General features: G+C 38.2%; 1 protein-coding gene across 1 annotated transcript; it reads left to right on the top strand.

The window, feature by feature from the left end:
* The first annotated feature begins 2,419 nt into the window (after positions 1 to 2,419).
* Positions 2,420 to 21,928, top strand: METTL11B (methyltransferase like 11B). Its single transcript, XM_037806931.1, is given in 7 exon segments — positions 2,420 to 2,426; positions 15,364 to 15,539; positions 20,699 to 20,769; positions 20,771 to 20,885; positions 20,888 to 20,921; positions 21,635 to 21,717; positions 21,719 to 21,928. Coding segments are annotated over 7 exon segments (696 nt in total).
* Positions 21,929 to 26,165: the final 4,237 nt, after the last annotated feature.

Below are 26,165 nucleotides of genomic sequence, written 5' to 3'. Positions count from 1 at the left end.
AGCCAATCAATTCCTGCTGTTTTGCATTTCTGCAGCATTAGCAAACTAGAATACCAAGATAAGTAGGGTATATACCTCAAATTGGTATTTATCTTCTGAGGAAGGCAGAAGAGCAATGGGTGTAGGGCAAGGGCCTCAACTGTATTTATATAGCTATTTAATTCTTAAAAAGAAAAAATATGATCTGAAGCTTACCGGCGATAATGTTGACATGTGTTAACATTGGATGTTAACACGGATGCTGGTTTTGTACTTCTCTGTAAGTTTGAAATACTTCATAATTTTCAAAACCCTGTCAATTCAAAAACATAAGAATGGCAGAGAAGAAAGCCTCAATCTTTCCAGCCTTTGGTTGAAACAAACTAACATCCCGGAAGATTTTGATGTTGGTTGTGTGAGGTTCATACTTTGAAACACAATGCTGGACTATCCAGAGGACACCCTCATCTGTTTCTAGCCTTAGTTGGGAGGGAGAGAAAGGGGGAGAGGGAGGGGGCAGGAGGAAGATGAAGGAATGGGGAAGGGAGAGAAAAAATTGGGAGGACAAATTTCAAACAATGAAATATTTGTAGTTTGTATTAAATATTGTAGATGGGGCAGCATCTCTTTTTTCAGGAATTAGGGCTCCTAAACATCTTTATATCTGGTCCTGATATATTTTCAGTTTCAGCTGAACATCAAGAGCCAGTTTAAATAGAATATTTAACACACAATCTTGTTTTCTAAATGCAAAATGGGGAAAGTATGGGGGCACACAAGAAAACAGAGTCAACTACAAAGTAAGGGGCAAGATGAGCCAGAGCCAGGATATCAGGTAAAGGGGGAGCATCATAAAGTGTGTGTGTCGGGGGGTGAGGGGGGAGTAGAACACTATTTTCAATTGAAATTCTATGCACAATTTCCATATATAAAAGTAAAAGTTTACTCTTTTGTCCTATGTGAGGGCGGGAAAGCCAGACATCTTGTACCACCCCCAATCTATAAAGACCATTTGTCCTGATGAATTAGATTCTATGTTACATTACAATCCACGTTTCCACTCATTCCCTCCCCAACTTGGTTTCCTATTAAAATTGGAAATAACTGTGATACACTGAAGGGAAAATTGAAATTTGAGGCTATTATGTGACTGCATCATATTTCTTAATTCTTTAAGTGGGATGAGAAAACGAAGTATAACTTAACTTTCTTTTATTAATAATCACCTAACATCATCTTTCAGTTAGGGAAAATGTGCAGATTAATTTAACTAGTGTTCTGTGCACTTTTACCTGTCCAAAGTCATAATGACATTTAAAATCATGGATGTATGTGAAATCAGGCTTCAAATACTCTTCAAAGAGAAAGTTTCATATGAAATTGAACTTTTTGTAATTTCTTCAATTAATATAAATCCTTAGGCAAATGAGCAAAGTCTACATATACACATATACATATGCATACGCATACGCATAACGCATATGCATAACGCATACACATACACATACACGAACACATATACACCACAAACATGTTTTGGGCAGTGACATTACTTCCCTTATTAAAGATGTGGATGTAGATTTTATTTAGAATTCTTGGGAAATGAACCTCCCTACTGAGAACCAAGCAACCCAGTTGAACTCTTTTCTTTCCCTGTAAGGCAAGAAGGAGATTCCTTCATGGGCCACTCCAGGATTTCTGTTATTAAATTCAATGAATTAACCTGCAAACTCTGGGTTCAGAAATTTCTTCAGCTGCAAGGGGTCATTTACCTCAGTCCCATTTTCATTTAATAATGATCACTAAGTTGAAATCTGACTGCTGACCTTGAATCTGATCAGTTCATACCAAAGAGTGGCCTTTCTGTTGTCCACAAAGGATTACAGTGGATGAAAATAGTTAGCTAAACTTCCTTTTGTACCATATGTTCCAAGCACATAGAGGGCAATGGGCTTTGTTAACGACTCCCAAGTTATAATCAGGGGTAACCTTGTCTGGTGCTTGTTTGTCAAACAAAATAGGATAAAGAAACAGGCACACACTCCACATGTAGTTGGAGCATTACAGGATGAAGCAAGGGCTGGTGGTCTCTATCAGAGTCTCAGTGTACTGTTTCCCACACTGCTCTCTCATTCTACGTGTAAAGCCTACTTAAATGGCCCTTTTAACCCACAAACATGTTAAGTTTATTAAGCAAGAATTACCTATTCTATATTCTCACTGTTATTGTTCACTAAAACTGATATACAAGAGTATACGTTACTTTTGTCCTAGATTTAATTTTGCTGATTTTGGTCTATTATTTCACTCTTCTAAATCCTTGTAGGGGGTTGCGGGAATCTGAATTCAGCTACCAACATATTATTTTTATTTTCATCCTTATTTTAGTCACCAATTCTAAGAAATGTTTAGTCTATGTCTTCTTAAGTAATTAATGAACATGTCGAGTAGGTTTGAGCCAAGGCTTCATCCCTGAAGACAGTAGAGATAGACTACTGTGTCAGTTTTTCCTTAATATCCAAAGACCTCTCATCAATAATACCTACATTTGTTCAATAAGTAATTCATATCCTACTATTAATATATTGCAAATTATTCTATCTGCCATACATATAATATTAGGGCAGCCTCATTTATAATGCCATTATTAGCAGCTTTATTGAGTTATAATGTACATATTATAAAATTCATCCATTTTATGATTTTTAGTAAATTTATAGAGTTGCACAGCCATCGTCATAATTCAGTATTAGTACAGTCTTATAAACCCTAAAAGATTGCTCATTCTCTAAAACAACCATTCTGATGGTAAAGTAATTATTATTTTCAAAGGTACTACTGAGAGTCTACAAAATCTGCATTACAGATCTAGTGGCTATTGGTATATAATGAAAGTGATAGAAACAAAGGAGCATTTTTAAGCACATGGATAGGAGTATTTTTAAGCACAATTTCTTGAGAGCAGCTGATATATATTCTTCATAGTGCTTGGAACATTTATAGGCACATAATAGACATATGGGTATTTCTTAAATTGAGTTTAAAATCATGTTTCATGGGTGGAAATAAAGTCTTTTCTATTAATTTAGGAATAAAGTCTCCCACTTTATAATCTTGTTGGCCCAAGTTTTGTCAAAACAGTGATATCAACACATAAGATCATCTCATATGGTCATCTCAGTTTTCCTTCATTCTGTAAGTAAAGGTGTATTTGAACTCAATTCTTTCTAACCCTGAGCTTATGTTCCTTCCACTGACGCATAAGAAGGTTTTGAGAGATGGACGTTGGAGTCAAACAGGACTAAGTGCAAATTCTGGCTCTGCAATTTATTTGCTATATGACAGTGAGCTAATTACCTAAACTTCCTAAGCCTCACTTTTTGCATCTGTAAAATGGGGGTCTTGACCTCCTAGATTTCTTGTAAGGATTAAATGGGCATTTGTATTTAAAGCACTTAGCAATGATTATCATGAATATCAGCAGGTTAATATAATAGTCTCAGCGAGAAAAGAACTTTTTTTTTTTTTTTTGCGAAAGGTTGTTTGCGGAATTGAAAAGTAGAAACACCACGATTGCCTTAAAAATGTGTTCTCTAGGGGCAAGATGGTGGATTGGTGAGGTGTATGTTTTAGTTACTCCTCCAGGGAAGTAGGTAGAAAGCCAGGAACTGTGTGGACTGGACACTGCAGAGCAATCTGACTTTGGGCATACTTCATACAACACTCATGAAAACGTGGAACTGCTGAGATCAGTGAAATCTGTAAGTTTTTCAGCCAGGGGACCCACAACCCTCCCTGCCAGGCTCAGTCCCATGGGAGGAGGGGCTGTCAGCACTGGGAAGGAGAAGGGAGAACTGCAGTGGCAGCTCTTATCGAAAACTCATTCTACTGATCCAAACTCCAACCATGGATAGACTGAGACCAGACACCAGAAAATCTGAGAGCAGCCAGCCCAGCAGAGAGGAGATAGGCATAGCAAAAACAGCAAGACAAACTCAAAAATAAAAGTGGATGCTTTTTGGAGTTCTGGTGAACATAGAAAGGGGAAGGGCAGAGCTCAGGCCCGCAGGCTTATTTGCAAAACCTGAAGAAAAACTGATCTCTCTGACCCCTGGAACTTTCCTTAATAGCCCTAATTGCTTTGTCTCTTAGCATTTCAATAATGCATTAGATCTGCCGGGAGGGCCCTTTTTTTTTTTCTTTTATCTTTTTTTCATTTTCTAAAACAATTACTCTAAGAAGCCCAGTACAGAAAGCTTCAAAGACTTGCAATTTGGGCAGGTCAAGACAAGAGCAGAACTGAGAGCTCTGAGACAAAAGGCAATAATCCAGTGGCTGAGAAAATTCACTAAACACCACAACTTCCCAAGAAAAGGGGGGTGTCCTCTCACAGCCATCATCCTGGTAGACAGGAAACACTCCTGCCCGTCACCGGCCCCATAGCCCAGAGCTACCCCAGACAACCGAATGTGACGGAAGTGCTTACAATAACACGCATACACCACAAAATTGGGCGTGGACAGTAGCCTTCCCTGCACCCTCAGCTGGTTGTCCCAGACTTGGGAAGGTGGAGCAGTGGGAATTAACAAGCCCCATTCAGACATCATTTCAGCAGACTGGGAGCCTCCCTACACAGACCGGCAGCCCAGAACCACCCTGGGGGGACGGCACCCACCTGTGACATAGCACAGTCATCCCTCAACAGAGGACCAGGGGGTGCAAGGCCTGGAAGAGGGACCCATTCACAAGTCTCAGGGGCCACACGCCAATACCAAGGACTTGTGGGTCAGTGGCAGAGACAAACTGTGGCAGGACTGAACTGAAGGATTAGACTATTGCAGCAGCTTTAAAACTCCAGGAACACCAGGGAGATTTGGTTGTTAGAGCTGCCCCCCTCCCTGACCGCCCAGACACATGCCCCTTATATAGGGCGGGCAACATCAACTACACACGCAAGCTTGGTACACCAACTGGACCCCACAAAACTTACTTCCCCACTCACCACAGAGGCAAAGCGGGGGAGAACTGGCTTGAGGGTAACAGGTGGCTCACGGACGCCAGCTGCTGGTTAGTCACAGAAAGTGTACTCCATGAAGCTGTAGACCTGACAAATTAGAGATAAGGATTTCAATTGGTCTACAAATCCTAAAAGAACCCTACCAAGTTAAGCAAATGCCAAGAGGCCAAAAAAAACAGAAAATTTTAAAGCATATGAAAAAAACAGACGATGTGGATAACCCAAGCCCAAGCACCCAAATCAAAAGTTCAGAAGAAATACAGTACTTAGAGCAACTAATTAAAGAACTAAAGATGAATGATGAGACCATGGCATGAGATATAAGGGACATCAAGAAGAGCATGGAACAGGATATAAAGGACATCAAGAAGACCCTAGAAGAGCATAAAGAAGACATTGCAAGACTAAATAAAAAAATAGATGACCTTATGGAAATTAAAGAAACTGCTGACCAAATTAAAAAGATTCTGCATACTCATAGTACAAGACTAGAGGAAGTTGAACAATGAATCAGTGACCTAGAAGATGACAAAACGGAAAATGAAGGCACAAAGAAAGAATAGGGAAAAAAATCAAAAAAATCGAAAAGGACCTCAGGGATATGATAGATGATATAAAACGTCCAAATATGACTCATTGGTGTTCCAGAAGGAGAAGAAAAGGGTAAAGTTCTAGGAAGAGTATTCAAAGAAATTGTTGGGGAAAACTTCCCAAATCTTCTAAACACCATAAATACACAAATCATAAATGCCCAGAGAACTCCAAATAGAATAAATCCAAATAAACCCACTCTGAGACATATTCTGATCACACTGTCAAATACGGAAGAGAAGGAGCAAGTTCTGAAAGCAGCAAGAGAAAAGCAATTCACCACATACAAAGGAAACAGCATAAGACTAAGTAGTGACTACTCAGCAGCCACCATGGAGGCAAGAAGGCAGTGGCATGACATATTTAAAATTCTGAGTGAGAAAAATTTCCAACCAAGAATATTTTATCCAGCAAAGCTCTCCTTCAAATTTGAGGGAGAGCTTAAATTTTTCACAGACAAACAAATGCTGAGAGAATTTGCTAACAAGAGACCTGCCCTACTGGGATACTAAAGGGAGCCCTACCGACAGAGAAACAAAGAAAGGAGAGAGAGATATGGAGAAAGGTTCAGGACTAAAGAGATTCGGTATGGGTACATTAAAGGATATTAACAGAGAGAGGGAAAAATATATACGACAAACATAAACCAAAGGATAAGATGGCCAATTCAAGAACTGCCTTCACGGTTATAACGTTGAATGTAAATGGATTAAACTCACCAATTAAAAGGTATACATTTGCAGAATGGATTAAAAAAAAATGAACCATCAATATGCTGTATACAAGAGACTCATCTTAGACACAGAGACACAAAGAAATTGAAAGTGAAAGGATGGAAAAAAATATTTCATGCCAGCTACAGCCAAAAGAAAGCAGGTGTAGCAATATTAATCTCAGATAAAACAGACTTTAAATGCAGGGATGTTTTGAGAGACAAAGAAGGTCACTACATACTAATAAAAGGGGCAATTCAACAAGAAGAAATAACAATCATAAATGTTTATGCACCCAATCAAGGTGCCACAAAATACATGAGAGAAGCACTGGCAAAACTAAAGGAAGCAATTGATGTTTCCACTATAATTGTGGGAGACTTCAACACATCACTCTCTCCTATAGATAGATCAACCAGACAGAAGACCAATAAGGAAACTGAAAACCTAAACAATCTGATAAATGAATTGGATTTAACAGACATATATAGAACATTACATCCCAAATCACCAGGATACACATACTTCTCTAGTGCTCACGGGACTTTCTCCAGAATAGATCATATGCTGGGACATAAAACAAGGCTCAATAAATTTAAAAAGATTGAAATTATTCAAAGCACATTCTCTGACCACAGTGGAATACAATTAGAAGTCAATAACCCTAAGAGACTTAGAAAATTCAAAAATACCTGGAGGTTAAACAACACACTCCTAAACAATCAGTGGGTTAAAGAAGAAGTAGCAAGAGAAATTGCTAAATATATAGAGACGAATGAAAATGAGAACACAACATACCGAAATCTATGGGATGCAGCAAAAGCGGTACTGAGGGAGAAATTTATAGCACTAAATGCATATATTAAAAAGGAAGAAAGAGCCAAAATCAAAGAACTAATGGATCAACTGAAAAAGCTAGAAAATGAACAGCAAACTAATCCTAAACCAAGTAGAAGAAAAGAAATAACAAGGATTAAAGCCGAAATAAATGACATCGAGAACAAAAAAACAATAGAGAGGATAAATAACACCAAAAGTTGGTTCTTTGAGACAGGCCAATTATAAAATGGGCAAAAGATATGAAAAGACAGTTCTCTGAAGAGGAAATACAAATGGCCAAGAAACACATGAAAAATGTTCAGCTTCACTAGCTATTAGAGAGATGCAAATTAAGACCACAATGAGATACCATCTCACACCAATTAGAATGGCTGCCATTAAACAAACAGGAAACTACAAATGCTGGAGAGGATGTGGAGAAATTGGAACTCTTATCCATTGTTGGTGGGACTGTATAATGGTTCAGCTACTCTGGAAGTCAGTCTGGCAGTTCCTTAGAAAACTAGATATAGAGATACCTTTCAATCCAGTGATTGCACTTCTTGGTATATACCTGGAAAATCGGAGAGCAGTGGCACAAACAGATATCTGCACGCCAATGTTCATAGCAGCATTATTCACAATTGCCAAGAGATGGAAACAACCCAAATGTCCTTCAATACATGAGTAGATAAATATAATGTGGTATATACACACGATGGAATACTACATGGCAGTAAGAAGGAATGATGTTGTGAAACATGTGACAACATGGATGAACCTTGAAGACATAATGCTGAGCGAAATAAGCCAGGCACAAAAAGAGAAATATTATATGCTACCACTAATGTGAACTTTGAAAAATGTAAAACAAATGGTTTATAATGTAGAATATAGGGGAACTAGAGACAGAGAGCAATTAAGGAAGGGGGAACAATAATCCAAGAAGAACAGATAAGCTATTTAACATTCTGGGGATGCCCAGGAATGACTATGGTCTGTTAATTTCTGATGGATATAGTAGGAGCAAGTTCACAGAAATGTTGCTATATTAGGTGACTTTCTTGGGGTAAAGTAGGAACATGTTGGAAGTTAAGCAGTTATCTTAGGTTAGTTGTCTTTTTCTTACTCCCTTGTTATGGTCTCTTTGAAATGTTCTTTTATTGTATGTTTTTTTTTAAATTATTTTTTAATTTTTTTTAATTTTTTTATTTTTCATACAGTTGATTTAAAAAAAAAAAGTTAAAAAAAACAAGGAAAAAAATATGTAGAACCCCCTTGAGGAGCCTGTGGAGAATGCAGGGGTATTGGCCTACCCCACCTCGATGGTTGCTAACATGACCACAGACATAGGGGAGTGGTGATTTGATGGGTTCAGCCGTCTACCACAGGATTTACACTTGGGAAGTCTGTTGCTGCAAAGGAGAGGCTAGGCATCCCCATAACTGTGCCTAAGAGCCTCCTCCTGAATGCCTCTTTGTTGCTCAGATGTGGCCCTCTCTCTCTACCTAAGCCAACTTGAAAGGTGAAATCATTGCCCTCCCCCCTACGTGGGATCAGACACCCAGGGGAGTGAATCTCCCTGGCAACGTGGAATATGACTCCTGGGGAGGAATGTAGACCCGGCATCGTGTGATGGGGAACATCTTCTTGACCAAAAGGGGGATGTGAAAGGAAATGAAATAAGCTTCAATGGCAGAGAGATTCCAAAAGGAGCCGAGCGGTCACTCTGGTGGGCACTCTTACGCACAATTTAGACAACCCTTTTTAGGTTCTAAAGAATTGGGGTAGCTGGTGGTGGATACCTGAAACTATCAAACTACAACCCAGAACCCAAGAATCTTGTAGACAATTGTATAAAAATGTAGCTTATGAGGGGTGGCAATGGGATTGGGAAAGCCATAAGGGCCACACTCCCCTTTGTCTAGTTTATGGATGGATGAGTAGAAAAATGGGGGAAACAAACAGACAAAGGTACCCAGTGTTCTTTTTTACTTCAATTGCTCTTTTTCACTTTAATTATTATTCTTATTATTTTTGTGTGCTAATGAAGGTGTCAGGGATTGATTTAGGTGATGAATGTACAACTATGTAATGGTACTGTGAACAATCGAATGTACGATTTGTTTTGTATGACTGTGTGGTATGTGAATATATCTTAATAAAATGAAGATTTAAAAAAAAATATCCTGGAAAATCTACAACAATCTCCTTGTACTAATAAAAAAAGTCAGTGAATTGGCTGGATAAAAGATCAATACTCCAAAACCATTATATTTCTCATTTTACATTAATAATGACCAGTTTGAGGAAGAAATCAAGAAACATATTCCATTTACAATAACAACTAAAAAATCAAATATCTAGGAATAAATTTAGCCTTATTTATAAGGAAAGGACTTATAAAAAAAAAAAAAGATGTACGCTGAAACCTCCTTCTTTCCCTCCTCTCCCCCCTTCCTTCTTTTCTGCTTCCTTCCCTCCTTTCCTTTCTTTCTTCTTTTCTTTTTTACCGTAGGCTCTTTCATGGCTAAACTGGGAATGGCTCAACTGTGAATCTCTCTCATGGAAGGTCTTACCCTTCATAAGGTCATCTCTTAATTGAGCTTTTTATCTTATAAATAAAGGGCTAATTTGATCCAATATTCTGTCTCAAATCATTTCAAACTAAATGTCTAAGTTCAGCCTATGTGCCCTCTGGAGACTCTCAGATCAATTTTCAGTTGACAAACAGGTCTAGCAGGTAGAAGAAAGAGGCTAAAATAGCTACATTCTTTAAAAAAAAAGAATGATGTAAAAGGAAAGAAAAGAAGATACTCAGCAAAAATAAGCATTTAGTTATTAACAAAATTGCCTGTCTGTCAGGAAGACCACCCTATTGGTAAACTAAGTAATAATGCCTGGACATTTTGGGCATCTCTCTGATATTGGTCACTATGTGTTTTCAGATCTGTTTTACGATTTTGAGTGATTATTCTGTTTTCTCATTTTTTTTACATCAAAAGACAGCAAAGACAATCAAATATCACATCACCTTGAAGTAAACTCCATTTCTTTGCATGCTAGAATCAAATCTGAACTTGAATTCCTGCAAGAGACTTTCTCAAATGAAGCATTTTAAAAAGTCTGCATTTTATCCAGGTTAACCACTTCATCTGAAATTCCCTTCCTCCTCATTTTTCCTGCCAACCAAAATTAAAAAAAAAAAAAAAAAATCTGTGCTGGTTTGGATATATTATGTACCCCCAAGAGCCCTGTTTTGACCCAATCTTGTGAGGAAAGATATATCAGTCTTCTGATTAGGGTGGAAACTTTTTATTGAGTGTTTCCATTGAGTTGTGACCCACCCATCTCCATGGAAACACCTTTTGATTATATTATTTCCATGGAGGTGTGGCCCCACTCATTCAGGGTGGGTCTTAATTAGATCACTTGAGTCCTTTAAAGAGAGCTCACTTGGAGAGCAGGATGACAAAACGCCCTAAGAGATGCTTGCTGATGCTAAGAGATGTTTAGAGATGATCGGAGATGCAGACAGAAGGGCGTTTGGAGATGCTAAGCACAGAAAAACCCAGAGACATTTTGGAGAAAGCCATTTTGAAACACAACCTGGGAACAAAGGAAGAGCAGATGCCAGCCACGTGCCTTCCCATCTGACAGAAGGTATCCTCTTGTTGATACCTTAGTTTGGACACTTTTATGGCCTTAGGACTGTAAATTTGTAAACTAATAAACCCCTTTTGTAAAAGCCAATCCACTTCTGGTATTTTGCATAACAGCAGCATTAGCAAACTGGACAACATTCTTCATGGCCAAGGTCTTTTTGGAATCTTTATTTAACTATGTCTGTTTGCAGTCAACTGCTGATCCCTGAAGGCGATTGTTGTTTGTACCCTTCCTTAGACATGCAGCAATGTATGACTCACCTCCTCCTTGCTAGGTTGTAATCTCCATGAAAGAGTGTTTGGACTTTATATTTCTCAGCCCTGTGTGTTGTATTGGTGCTTAATAAAATCATGGAAGGACTGTCTTTCATTGAATACTCTTGGTTATTCACCTTTCTGAGAAAGTGCACAAGATCTTTATTCTCCTTCAGGCTAAATGAACTTATACTCTACTTTTTGCTTCTTTGTGTAACAAGTAAATATTTGGTAGGTCCTTGGGAATTCAACTCATAATGTAGGTCAGGAAACAAGTACCATATTATATCAAGAATCAGTAGAGTATCTCGTCTCTTTTAGGGACCTGAGTTTCACAGAGACATCACAATCCTATGAAAACAGGCCACCAGATGTATTTCCATAGTCAAAAGGCACTGGCTGGTGACCAGTTACCTTATCTGAGTCAACTCACAGCATAGCAGTAGCTATCAGGAGGGGAGAACCTGGGGCTAGCCATGACACCTCATATATATCTTTAGTGAAATGCTCCTGTCAATTAGGTGAAAATGAGCCCATAACCATAAAAGCCCACCTATTGAGTTTGACCCCTGCTGAGCTTGGCATTCACTTGTGGTCTAAATGGTTCTGACATAATGGACCATTCCCGTTTTCAGATTAAGAATTTTAATAGACTCCACCAACTAGCTGACTTAAGCAGGTGATGATGAGTGCGGCTGCTATGCTGCTTTGGTTGGATCAAGGAGAGGACTAGGCTGTGGCTTGCCGGTAAGCCCAGAACAGCAGTCAACTCTGGGCACACTGTTTGCACTCATGAGCCATGATTTCTCAGCCAGGTTTACTGGCAACCAGAAGAATTTGGAACGGTTATGTTCTTGGGATGCTGATGCCTATTTTTTGTCATCTCCTGCAGAATTTATAAGCATCTTTTCAACCACCTGCTGTGTACACACTTTACCAGGTGCTGAGAAAGGGGGAATGGTATACATCAGTGGTTCCCAATGTTTTTAAACATGAGGACCTTCCTTTTTAATGCTGTATTTACTCAATCAGTAGCTAATTTGCATAGAAAATGTCAAAAAGCTTCTGTGTACTTAGTAATACTTAAAATTTTTGTACTTCAGTAATAATCTATGTATAATAGTTACTATAGTGGGAAATATAATATATAATATTGTTAGTCTCCGGAAAATGATGTATCTGTTTACTGATTCTTCTAGTCCTTTCAGCAAATTCATAATTATTCATGGTCAAAACACTGGCTTCAATGTCTGCGAGTTAGGAAATGCTGATTAACTCCATAGATGGATTATAGTCATAAAAATATAAGTTGTGTTTACTGGATTTTTAACTTTTAGAATCAAAATTTGGTACTACATAATTGTTGTTCAAGTTAGAGCCAGAAAGCACACTAGTTCAATGCTGAAATCTCTGTGTTACCTGAAGAAAATGTTCTTAGGTAAGGTTAAATGTATTTCTTGTCTTTTGTTTCTTCTACTCAAAATTAAATCATGCTTTGGTTTGCTTCAGATTCTGATCATATCATTTTTGTATTTTTGTCCAATTTTATGGTTTTCTTTGAGCTTTTAATTATCTTTTAATTTTGGTGGTTGAGATTAAAAAAAAAGCGCACCTCTGTTAGAATATCACTGATATCTCCTTGTTTCTTACCTACTCTGTCTTTTGCCTGGAATTTATTTCATTCCACATCTCAAAAATTCATTTTTTGAAGGCTATGTCTTTCCAGATTGATTTCCTTCCAGATATGATAAATAGTAATCCTGGGATTTCTTTTCAATGGATTCCTGGATTAATTTCATGGTCTTTCATCCCACATCTTCTCTTAATGTTAGCCCTCATTAGGCTGAAATATAGCTTCAAAATACTTCTAAAGAATTAATCCATGGACAGTAAATATTCTAAGTCCTTTCTTTTTGAAAATATTGTTATTTTATCTCACACATTTGATAGGTATTTTGCCTGGGTCTTGAATTTTAGTTTCAAAATAATTTTCCCTCAGAATATTAAAAATGCTACTCCATTGTTTGATTTAAGTATGATTCTAGTCCTTTGAAGGAAAGGTAAAATACAGGATGCCCAGTTAAATTTGAATTTCATACAAACAACAAATAATTAATTAGTATAAGCATGTTCCAAATATTATACCTATACTATAATACTTATGCTAATAAATTATTCACTGTTTAACTGAAATTCAAATATAACTGTGTATGTTATATTTTTATTTGCTAAATCTGGCAATCCTATTTGAAGCCTAATCATTTTTTTCCCCTCTAAAAGACTTTGGGAACTTCTCATTACTCTTTGTGTTCTGAAATTTCCTAAGAGTGTGTGTAAATGAGGCTTTCATTTTTTAAGTCCATGCTGCTCAGCACTTGTTGGACTTTATAATTCCTTTTCACCTCTGGGAAATTTTCTTCTATTATTTATTTAATAATTTTCTTCCCTCTGTTTTCAGTTCTCTTTTCCTGGGACCTAATTATCTTGATGTTAGGTCTCCTGAATTAAGTCTCTATAGTTCTAATCTCTTCGCTCCTATTTTCCATTTCTGTCTTTTTATTTTATGTCTACTCAGCTTAATAGTCTAAAGTTTTTGTTAACTGTATCTTTAATTTCTAAGAATTTTTTATTGTTCTTTAATTATTATTTTCTTGGCATTTTGTCTTTGGTATATGGATGCACCAGTTATTATATCTCTACCAGGATATATGAGGTTTTCTTTTCTTTGTTTGTTTTATTTTAAATTCTCATCCATCTCCTGAATTATTTCTATTTCCTTTGGGGTCATTTCTGATTGTCTGTCTCAGTCTTTTTCTTTCACTCTGCTATTTTCCCTCGTGTGTTTAGAAATCATTGTTGTTCATATTTAGGAATAAAGGACAGGGTCAATGACTTTAGGTATTTGGAGAAGGTTTCCTCTGTTATATACCTTTCCCCCGAATAGAAAGGATGACAAGAAGTTCTCTGTATGTAGGTAGACCTTACCAGGCTCTAAAGAATAGAAGCAGATGAGGAGCTTGGAGTCCTCTATATGCCAGAATGAGTGGTGTTCTAGGATCCCAACATTAATGCTGGTCTAGTTCTACCCAGGCAGTTTGTTTAAATTTTTTAAAAAGAGGAGTTATTCCCACCCCAACCCCACCCCCCAGTATTGCTGCTGTGCTGCCTATTGCTCTCCAGGGAGGGCCCATTTGTCCCCTCACCTGATTATTCTGTAGACAGACATTGGGTTAACTCTCTTGTTTTTAAGTTCCCATTCTCATGCCTACATTTGCACCCTGTTGGTTCCAAGTCTGGAATGTAGCTTCCTCTTGCAACTATTCTGGGCTGCAGCTTTTTCAGCTTTGTTCCATCTGCTTTTCATCTTCCATAGATTTGCTGAAATCATGAATCCATCTGTGATAACCTCTCTTTTACTTAACTCTTATGGATTTAGTCTATTGCAATAATTTTTAGGGAGTACTGGGAGGGAGGGAAGACAAATGCATATACTCAGTCTCTAAGAAATATTCCTCTTTCATTCACTTTCTATCTTTCCTCTTGAATTTTCTCTAATGAAAATATTTTATATATGCATGGGTGCATTTTGGTATACAAAACACATTTAAATGCATTTTCTTTTACTCTACAGAAGTTGGAACACATGCTTTGCTAAAAGTAAATGTCTTTTTTAAAAAAAGTAAATGTCTTAAAACTTCATAGGAATTCTAAAATAATGAAAAAGCATACTACGTGCAAACGTGTCTACCAAACTACCTGGTAAAGAATAGCTTCTCAATAAATATTATGTCTCTTTTTAGTATTTTCAGGAGATGGTGCTCAAGTATATTCCTGTAAAGGTGATACAAAGACATATTTGGGTTTGTGTTACTTGAGGAGATAGGAAAACTCGAGGAAGATTAGGGAAACCCTTAATCTATCTTGTGATTAGAGGTAAGAATTAATGAGACAATTCTTTTAAAGCATTTGGAGCTCAAAGATAAAACTCACCATGAAACTGGTGGCATTCTTTATTCTATTGTAGCAAAAACTGCTGAAACTTTTATTATACAGTGATAAGCTGTAGGTTTATATGGCTACAAATGCCATGCAGTTGTGAATTATAAATGAGATCCCTGAAGATCAGAGGGGTTAGAAGTTTTCTCAATTTCACATAGTAAGCAAGTCACTGAGCCAGAACTCAAATCCAGATCCTCTGACCTCAAATGCAGTGGCCTTTCCTCCACAGCACAAATTCATGGATTCTAGGAGGAAACTCAATGCCTCAATTTAGCTTATTCTGTCATAAAAATATTAATAAATATTAATAATATTTCATTTTCAGTGAGACTGTATGCTTTGACAAGCCAAGTTATCCATGGTGAGATGCAGTTCTATGCCAGAACTAGACTTTTCTACCAAGAAGTACCAACCACTGAAGAGGGTATGATGGGAAACTTCATTGAACTGTCTAACCCAGATATCCAGGACTCTCAGAAACTTCTTAGGAAAGTTATTGGGGTGAGTTATCCAACTGCAGTTTGATGACGAGGCAAAGGCCTGGCAAACGTTGGACTCACAGGCTTCTGTGTGGTTGTCATTCAAGTCCGGTGAAAGCTATATAGCTTATCCAAGAATGCAGCCTGAAAGCCTACTTTAAGATGTTCAGACGGGATGGGTCACAGCAAACCACTGGTCTATCCCACTTGGAGTTTCGTCCTCCTTGTGCAAGCTAATCTCACATGCTTCAGGGGAGGGTGAATTAGCAGTACTGACATTATACTTTGGGGATTAAGAAGACGTTTCTTTTAGAGTCTCCCAGATGAACAACTGACACCTAGATGATAGAGGAAGGATCATGCCATTTGCAAACTTTGGGTGATTTATTGATTCTCTGCCATGAAAATTAGGTGCAATAAGGAAATGCATGCTTATATTTAGTTTAAAAATAAGTACAGTAGAATCCCTTTATATAATTTTATACATAATCAGACTTTGTCTTGATCTAAAGAGTTTCAAGATGAATGTGATCCCTTTGTACTCTTGGCATTGTGATCCCCTTGTCATCCTTTCTTACTTTCATTCCATGTGGAAACAGACAGAGTAGTGTAAGGGCCAAAACCTCAGGCTCTAGGGTAAGATTTTATTCTCCACTTAATATCTTGGACATGTTGCTTAAATGCTCTAAGCCTCCATAACCTCACCTATGTCTTGGGGTTAACAATAGAATGTAACTTCCAGGATAATATGAGATCAATACATGTCAAATGCTTCCTTAGTGCACATAGTAACTACTCAGTAAATCTAATATATTGCTATTAGTAGTGGTAACATGCTTTCATATAATGTATTCAGTGTATTTTAAGGAACATAATTTAGTTAGAATAACCTTAACCCACACAATAAAGCTGCTGTCTTTCCTGCTGAAGACATAACGTCCCAATTTGCTATTGAGTTTTGTTCCAATTCTTTGTGAAGCTATTTACTTGGAATTTAGAGCCCATTTTATTCTGATAAAGGAAATATTAAATATTAGGCTTTGGGGCTTAGCTGGCAACCTACTAAGAGGCATAATACTAAGAGTATCTCTGTGTTGAGCTGAGTAGCAATTTAACACTACTGCACATCCAACCTACTTGGAGAACAGAATGCCTCTAAGTCCAGAACCTGGCAATAGAGAAAATGGGAACAGAACAGGGAACCCACTGAGGCCAAAGTGTCTCCATATCAGCTGTAGCCATTAAAGAGCTTTGGAGGCTGGGGATGATGGCAACGGCTGTTTGTATGTGTACGTCAGGTTTACCTGGAATATTTCTAAATCACTGATACTGACTGATTTTGCTGAGAGCTTATTCTGTGATGGCCTGTCTCTCTGCTAAGCAGTCACTATGTTAAGCATTGTCCCATATACTCTTTACAACAATTCTAGGAGGTAAGTATTGTTATTAGCCTTGCTTTTACACAGTGTGGAAGCTGAGGCTTGGGGAGGTTAAATAAACTGTCAGGATCACACAGGTAGTAAGAGACAGAACTGGGACTTAGGCCCAGGCAGGGCTGTCTGACACTAAAATCCCTGCTCTTAACCATGACTTATTTTTTCCATTTGTCTCATGAAGCAGAAAAATTCCTGCTTTTTTTTTTTTTTTTTTTTTTTTGGTGGACCATAGACCTTAACTCTTCTCCAGTCTGGCCTGAGTAATTCCTCTTGCTTGTCTCGTGGTGAGGCCGACTTTGATCCTTTGGCATTTCAGAAGCTTAGTTAGTAATTCAGCTGTCTTGTCACTCTGTGCGGAATGCCAAGCTGACCACAGGGAGGCTGGTCAGACAGAGCCCGTCAGCACGCCCACAGACCTGGGAAAGGAAACAGCCTGGAGCTTGCATGTTTGTGTTGGAAAAGAGGCAGCCTGCTCTTTTCAAATATAAGGAGTTCTTCTTAGTAGACAAGGCTTATTGTGAAGCTGTGACCTCTAACTAAATAAAAATGTGGTCTTTTTAAGAAATGATATTTTGGTACTTTGCCCTTGATAATCTGCTAAATTAGTATCCAGGTCAAGACACAGGGAGTGAGGGAATATGAGTATCTGACATGATTTATTCTTTTGTCAGCTGGGAAAAGATCGATTGTTTAACTTAAACTTTTGCTTTGCTTTCAACATTAGTGACACGGGGCAGCGGGAAAAGGTGTTTACACTTGTTGCAAATATGTTTACTTTGCCAAATAAACAAATGATACCAAGATGATGTCAATGACATAGTGCTGCCTCTCCTCAAAGTTCAGTTTTCTAGTTGGGGAGAAGGTAGCAATTTAATATCAGTATTTGCTGGTATTAATTTTGACATTTCTCAGAAATTGTATGACTAAAAAATTGTTAGATTTCACAATTTCCATAGAGTGTCATAAAGCACTTTCATTTTGGTTTTAAACTATAATGCATGAGTTTAAAACAGTGTTCTTTAAAATGATATATATATAGACAGAGTCAAAATTGAAATAGAATTCCAAAAAGTATTTTCACAATTTTACATGAATCCATAAATAAGACAGTAAATGAAAATTTAAAATAAAAAAAAATTTTTAAGTCATGCAATGTATGTAGTTTTGGTCACATTCGTGATAAGGCATCAGATTTCAGTACAGTCACATTCTGGGCAGCTGTGGTGACAATGAAGTGGGAGATGTCCCTGAGATCAGTCTTTAAATATCCTTTCTCAGAGGAGCTGCAGGTGAATGAGAGACAGAGAAAGAAGTGTGTTGCCAGGAGATTGGCGACAGTGCCAACCACGTGGAGTGAAATGAAGGAAAGGAAACGAGGCAATAGAAGCAAGAGGTATGCAGGATTTCAGTGAAAGGCACATTTTTGTGTTTGTAAATAACCATTGTTCAAGAATATCTGGAGTCAGATATCACACATCTAAATTGGTAAAAAGTACAAACTGGAGGAAGAGCATTTTCAAGAGCATTCTGTTTAAAACATTTCACCTTTCTAGGCCTCAATTTCCTTATCTGGGAAAAGTAGGGGAATTATGTATCAGTGGTTTAAACACTCTAATTTGTGGCTCTCGAGGGTTTTGCTGAGAATCTTCCAGGGCTTCCTTGGAGAATGAAGAGAGGGTGAGTCAATGAGGTCTTGCCTCATTTTAACCAGAGCGGCTTAATGTTGATCCATTCATTGAGACAAAGGATTTTGGCTGTTACAACCTTCTTGAACTCTTCTGGCATATATCTCTAAAGTCTCTTTGCTTTACTGTTCCATGTTTCTACTTCTAAGAACACTAGCCTCAGTACTGAGAGCAACAAAACCAATAAGGATTTTAAGGCAAAGTAATGATGTGAAAAAGTTGCAATGAGAATCTGTAATTAACTCCACAAATTTCTGGTAATGGCTGGAATTTCCAGTAGCTGAAAATAATCTCCATATACTTTCCCCCAGTGTTGCTCATATAAGGAATTTACTGAGAAGGTGCATTGTGTTAGAGGCTTCACAACATAAAATTTAGCCTGGGTCTTTTTCTGAATTTGTTTAGTTAAATTTTTAATATTTGAATGAGGGAGGCAGCATAGTATAAGTAGGAATGGCAAACTCATGGCACATATACCATCACTTCCCCTTCCCATACCCAAGGTAGACATTACTAATCAATCATAGTCTTTCTTCCTATTGAGTCTAAATGAAGCCCTGGAATCCTTCTCAACACAGCCTTAGACAGAGACTGCCAAGTGAATCAGGGCTGTCACTTGAGGTGACATCCCTAGTGTAGCACTGTGGATTCAGACAATCCTGTGTTCAAATTCCAGTTCTGCCATTAGCTGTATGATACTGGAAACTCAAATTTCCTCATCTCCAAGATGGAGGTAATAATCTTTATCTTGAAGAGTTCTTTCAATTATTATAGTTATTAGAGATGTAAAGAGCTTGGGATATAAAAGCACTCAGTAATGGTTGTTATTATTCTACTTGAAAAGAAACTGTAATTGCTCTACTTTTTGTTCTTCATTTTACCTTTCTTGCTAAAAGGAAGGCCTTTTAGATGGACTGGAAAGCAGCTTTTCTGATGCTTCCTTCTGCTTGTACTTCACCTTTGATCCTTAGCCAAATGTTTTTATTTTTAATCCTTAGTTCCTGAGAAATCAAGAGTAGGCTTTCTCCTTAAGATCTTAATTGGCAACTTCAAGGTTCTTGTTACTGTAATTTCTAGCACAAAACCTATTCAGCAACCATCCCAATTATGACCAAATAATTTAGACCAGCTGCATCTTTATAAATCAGAAAATATTTTCTTTTACTTTATAGAAGTAAGTTTCAGAAAGTTTGTATTGGCTGATTCCCCCTCACTCTGCGCCTCCCACATACCCAGTTAATGTAATGTCCAGACCTACTTTAAAAAAATCAGTTTTAGGGGTCCATGCCCAGTAAATCATGTAGTTTCTGGTACAAAAGCAAAAACCAATTTTAGCATGAAAGGAGACTTGGCTGAAACCACCAGTTACCCATGTGAACTAAGAAAGTGCTGTGTGCATCAAGGCTGGGTTTCAAGTACAATCCTGGCCTGAGAATGGAACAGTTAGCATTCCTTCCACTCGAATTCTAAAATTTACAATCCACACACGAGGAGTAGATAATTCAGAGCCCCCCTCAAATCAGTTTTTTTTTAAATAAAATTCCAATCATCCCCATATGGATTGAAATGTTTCCCTCAAATGAATTTTCAAAGTAATTTTAAAATTCAGAAAGGCTCTCACTACTTGGCGTTTTTTCTTTTCTCAAAGTTATAATCTATAGTGTGGGTCCATCTAGTCATGGGTTCTACCGAAAATTATAGTCTATCAATGGCTTGTTTCTTGAGGGAAAAAAAATCACAAAGTTTTCAAATCTACTGTATTATTTTTAAAAATTCTATTCTGCAATTCTTTTAAAGACCTATATTTCGATAAAATAAAGAAAAGTAAAATTAGAAATGTTTGGAGATCTTTTGAAGAAGGTAACAGAATTATGTGTATCTTGAGTGTGATAATGGTTACACAGGTGCATACATTTGCCAAAACTTATTCAATAAATAAAATGGTGCATTTTATTGGATGAAAACTGATCTTAATAAAGTTGATTTAGAGAGTTAATTGAAGTAGTCAAGTCTCTGGGTGGATATCTGTACGTAACATTCCACAAAGTGCGTTTCTGCAGGGGCCTGGGAAAGCTGGGATGGACTGTGCCTTGGACTGCAGCTCTGGGATAGGAAGGGCAGCAAGCATGTCTTGTGATGGAATCTTTCCTCCTCGAAGCCCAGAACTACCTGCAAGTCACAGAGGACAAGGTATAAAGCTACCACTGCTACAGCCTGCAGGAGTTCACATCTGCATTCCAGAGATACCGAGATACGATGCTATCTGGATTCAGTGGGTCTCTGGTTAGTCCTGCATGGCATCTGCCCTTCTCCCTTTCCCAGCAAGGCAAGAGAACATCTGGGGCTAATTTGAAAACTTGTGGATAAGGAGAGAGAACATAACTATGACAGTCGTGCTTATAATAGCTACTTATCATTAGCTATCAGCTAAAACACCCCCAAAGCTGTGGTCCTCCAGATTTCTCTCTCCCTTAGAGATGGAATGCTTTTTGACTAACCTAAACCCTAAATCCTTGAAACACTTTTAAAAGTGGGTCCAAAAATATTTAATTCCCATTTATTGACAGAACTTGATATTCTTAGAATAAAATCTCCAGGAAATAAGAAAGTAGTGAATTAGATTTGGTGTGTGTATTTGTGTCTGTGTGTGTGTGTGTGTGTGTGTGTGTGTGTGTGGCACAGATGAGTGGTGATGGGTGGGGTTGTCTGGGGGACATGGAGGGAACCCATGAGATGACAATAATTTATCTTATGCCTGTGAGGTAGGAAGAACAGCTAGTACAATACCTTTGTTGCAGGTAGGGAACTGAGCCCCCACAAAGAGTGTATCTTAATTCTGAAAGCCTGTTGGAGCTAAAACAATTCACACTATTAAATAACTCATGAATGAGTATATGAGTAGTCTCCTGATTCTTAGCCCTGTGTCCCTTCCTACTCAACTCCCTCCCTATTCACCATTTCATCCTGTCTTCATAACTACTTGCCCCCACCTGTAGGATACCTGACTGATAAGGACCTTCTCTCCTTTCTTTCCTGGTGCTGAGACGGCCTGAAAGAAAATGGTGGTGCGGGAGGGCAATGTGGTGCGGGAGGGACTGAAGGACAATGTGGTGCGGGAGGGCTGCATCTTCGATCTCTCTGGCAGCAGTGTGACTCGGGGCATGGAGATCCTCCAGAGCCTCACTGAGAAGAGTGGGCTGGTGGTGTTGGGCCAGGAGAAGCAGGAGGGTTTTCCAGAGCAGTGCATCCCAGTGTGGATGTTCACTCTGCACAGCGACGGACACTCCTGATCAGCACTGAAAATGAACCACTGGACTGGGCTTTAGTGCTTTGGAACAGAGGTGTTCTCCTTCAAGACACCCCTTGTAATTCAGAGAGCAATGGAGAAAAGGGATACAATGCATGCATGAAAACGATTGATGATGTAGTGTGCACAAGTTTTCACTAGTAATATAAGTACATGCACATACTCCATGGATTATCTGGGAAAAAAAAAAGGGAATGAACCATCTGGAAAAATGTTTCCTGTGTACACCTAAACGTACCAGTGTGCATGAAAACAGAAAAGGCAGCAATGCTCACAAATTCTATATTGCCTCTGTCCTTGAAGATTTGCATTATAGAATGGAATAGGATGGGTGAGGGAAAGTCTAGACCCTCTGCCCTCACTTCAGCTACATTATACTTCCTTCCTCTTTGGGAATACCACTTCAATTGGACAAAAATTTCCTCTTCAATTAAGAGGGTACCAGTCAAAATAATCTTATGAAAACAAAGTCATTACTTAATTTTGTCCTTAGCCTTTCTCTTGGCAGAAAAAGTGGATGGTTTCACTTTCTATTTTGGGTCAGTTTCACTACCCAATGATGTAATATGGGTGTAATTTGATAACAGAAGTCTGCATTTCAGTGATAGGGAAGTGTCTCCTTCCAGGAGAAAATGCTGTATCCCTGAAATTCCAGCCTTGAACATAGAAGTAAATGTCATGATAATCTAATTTTAGCCATTGGCTTCCAACATGCTTGCTTCATTTCAGCTGCTCCTGTTTCCCTGATTGATGTGAATGTATGGTGGGAAGAGAAATAACAAAGGAAATGATAAACCTGTAAATTGAACTAGCTGGGTTAATTTAAGGCATTGGTGTAATTAAAAATGTTCTAAAAATTTTTAAAAGCAAAAATAAAATTCAATTTTTATTAGCATTGTTTTTAAATATAGCTGCTGTTTCTTTAAAACATGCCAGTTTCTTCAGAAGCACATTCATGTGTTTTCGTATCTATTGAGGAGTCAATTTAAGTAAAGATGGTCTACTGCATAGATATACTATCACCATAAAGATCATATTTTCAACTCATAGCTCTAACATAGCAGGAAAACAATGATTATAAACCATTTATATTACCTTGTAGTAGTGTTACTTCGGTGGTTTCATGTAGTATGCTGGAAAATGACATTACCCACCACCCTGACACTTTCCAGCTGTTATATGTTACTTACCATGCTCTAGGGTGACATAGCAGAATGTGAGTTAGAACCATTGGTGAGCGAGCCAGATATCAGAACTAAATCAAATGGTGAACCGTTACTAAAAAGATTAAGTGTGTCAATCCAAGGGCACAGGCATTTTAATCCCTGTGAGTCTTGGGGAAAATTGGTAGAATCTTTTTTAGGTGCTTCTTGGGAATTTTCTTTCTTTGTTTCCTTTTTTTCTTTCTCGCTTGCTTGCTTTCTTGCTTCCTTGCTTGGTTTCTTGCTTTCCCTCTCCCCCCTCAATCCCCTCCCATTCTCTCTCTCTCCTTCTTTCTACTGGTACCCTTAATTCTCTTACCTCTTGACTTTCTGCTTTGCCATTACCAGACACTGATGGACACAATTGCCAATTTTCTCTGCTCCTGAGTCTCTGAGGTTATGGAGGAAATATCACAATTGTCCTTGTGGGTACAGATATACAATCTTCAAGTCAGTTGAGCCTTTTTTTGTCCATTTTCTCTTCCTGAGTCAAGTTACTGATCATTCACTTTAGAAATTGTCTACATCTTTATCACGTTACACCATTTCCCAAGTCCATGTCTGTCCTCAATTTAACTGAGAAAATAGAAGCTAGGGAGTAAACTGCATCCACTTCTCCCCTTTGTACTGTTAATAACAGATATAAGGTAAATGGAAGTGTGACTACAGAGGAGAGGCAATTGGAGAAAGATCACACAGCCTACTAGGCTACGTTAAGTGTGGACATGTTACTCAAGGGGGAAGATCTTGATGGGTGCAAGCAGGAAACTGACTTTTCTGGTCCTGAGAGTAGAGCCGTAGATACTGCAGAAGGAAGACATTGAGAGCAAGGCTTACTCCAGCCATCCTCAGTCTAATTCAGTAAGCCAAACATGCTGCTGTTCTTTGTCAACGCATCTGGAAGCTAGTGGTGTAAATGACAGTTGATGTTAGTTCCCAAATATTGGTCCATAGTCCAGCTGCCTCAGAATCACTTGGGGAGCTTTTACAACATAGAGATTCCCATGCTCCATCCCCATGAGAGTCTGATCCTGAGGGGTGGGATCAGATTATTTGCATGGAACTGGCCTCTTCAGAGCCACAAAAGATAAGGTAGGGGCATTGGCAAGTTAAGGTAGGCCAAGTTCAGAGAAATAGCTGAATGGTGAAATCCATCTCTGTACCGTCTAAAACTGACCTTGTCATGTATAAGCTTTCAATGACTCCCCATCACCTACAGGATGAATTCTCATCTCTTCACCAGATACATGGTTTTTTGTGATCTAGCTCCAGCTTCTCTCTGCAGCCTCATTCTCACCACACCTCCTGCAACTTTACTTAAGTATTTCTAAGTCCCTGAAGGAGCCATGAGTTGTGACTCAGGGCATTTATGGATGTTACTTCCTTAGCCTAGAACATCTTTCATTTTCTTTGGTCTGGCTCAGTCTGCTTAGATGTTGCTGACCTCAGAAAACTTCCCATACCCCCCAGATGCTGAGTTAGAGCCCTCGCCATGTGCTATCCTCACACCCTCTGCTTAACGTACCACAACACTTGTCATGTGACTTTGTAATCATCTCTGTAATTTCCTCTGTTAAATCCCTGTCTCCTTGATGGAAATTCATGGTTAAGGTGCTTAGTCTCTGGCCCCGGCCTTCATACATTGTGGGTGAAAGAATGAAAGGTGATATTATCAGTAGAAAGACAATCTAGATTTCTGGAGGCATCAAACAAGAATCAGAGCAAAGCAGCAGGAAAAACTGAGGATTTTGGAAGTTCCATGAGCACTGTGATGCACAGGATTAGTCAAAGCAGTGATCACACAATGCAAGCTGGCAAGAACCAGGAAAGGCATAGAAAGAAGAACACAGTGAGCTCAGCCCTCGAGCAAGTGGCTGGGAGGAGTCAGTAGCAAAAAGATCAGGGTCTGAGTTAAAATTCTGCCTATCCAGTAAATTTTATTTCAGTAGGAGCCAACACAAGGGCACAGCCAGCTCAAAGCCCATATTTTGATCATGTGAGTGGGTGTACCTGATAAGACACATACACTTTAAAATTGTGAGTATGTCATAATAAAGCAACTCCTAATCCCCAACTATTTCCGCTGAGCAACATTTCTAAAAAAAAAATTAACCAGATTATAGATGAAGTTAATCCTTTTGTGAATGTTGAATAGAAGTAGAAGGTATTCCCCTATACTTTACAGATGAATTAACTACAAACATGCCTGCAATTCTAGATAAACTTTAGTGGACCTCTTGGTTTATACAGTGATTCATGAATGGATGCAATCTTCACCTACCACTTCTTCTGAGAATCTGAGCCACCAATCCTAGCACTAGCACAGAAGCATGCAAAGTCTAAGGAATCAGCAATTTTATCGATTAGGGAGTAACATTAAAATATAAATATAATATATTAGTAAAAGATGATCTGCTTGGTATTATGGATGCGTTTTGGCCCCACCTTGGTTTTTTTTTTTTTTTCCTCTCTACCAATTCCTGTAACTGGCCATTGTTGAGTGACGTTTTGGGGAGAAGGCCTGTGTCAGATATATTCAGCTGCCTGTCACAAGTAATTAAAACCAGCTGTGTTATTGCTTTCTTTAGTTCCAGCTGACTCTTTGATGCTTTGGTGTCCATGCCAAAAGACTACCTCTTATAATCATCAGAGGCCAGTGTTTTTGCAGAGGTCATTGCAAACTAATTAAGCAAATATGTGAAAAATAGTCTTAAATTATCTTAATTAGTTGAGTGTGTGTATATACATATTTAGAACGAGGGTTGAAGAGGGATTATTTAAACAATAACTGACCTGCAGAGCTAGTGATTTGGTGTCAGAGAACTATGTGTATATATCCCTTGTTTGTTCATTCATTAAGTTAGCATGATTTGACCTTTTGTTTCATGACAAGTACTGGCATTGTATTGATATCTAAAAATAAACATATGGAAAATGTCCAAGAAGATCATGGCCCAGTAATGGAAAAGACAGACACATAAATGTTAATAGTGAAAAGGACTAACAAAGAGTTAAAGT

The sequence above is a fragment of the Choloepus didactylus genome, chromosome 2, assembly GCF_015220235.1.
Source record: "Choloepus didactylus isolate mChoDid1 chromosome 2, mChoDid1.pri, whole genome shotgun sequence".
Taxonomy (NCBI): Eukaryota; Metazoa; Chordata; class Mammalia; order Pilosa; family Megalonychidae; genus Choloepus; species Choloepus didactylus.
Note: the sequence above shows the minus strand (reverse complement) of the source record. Positions and strands in the feature narration are given on the sequence as shown.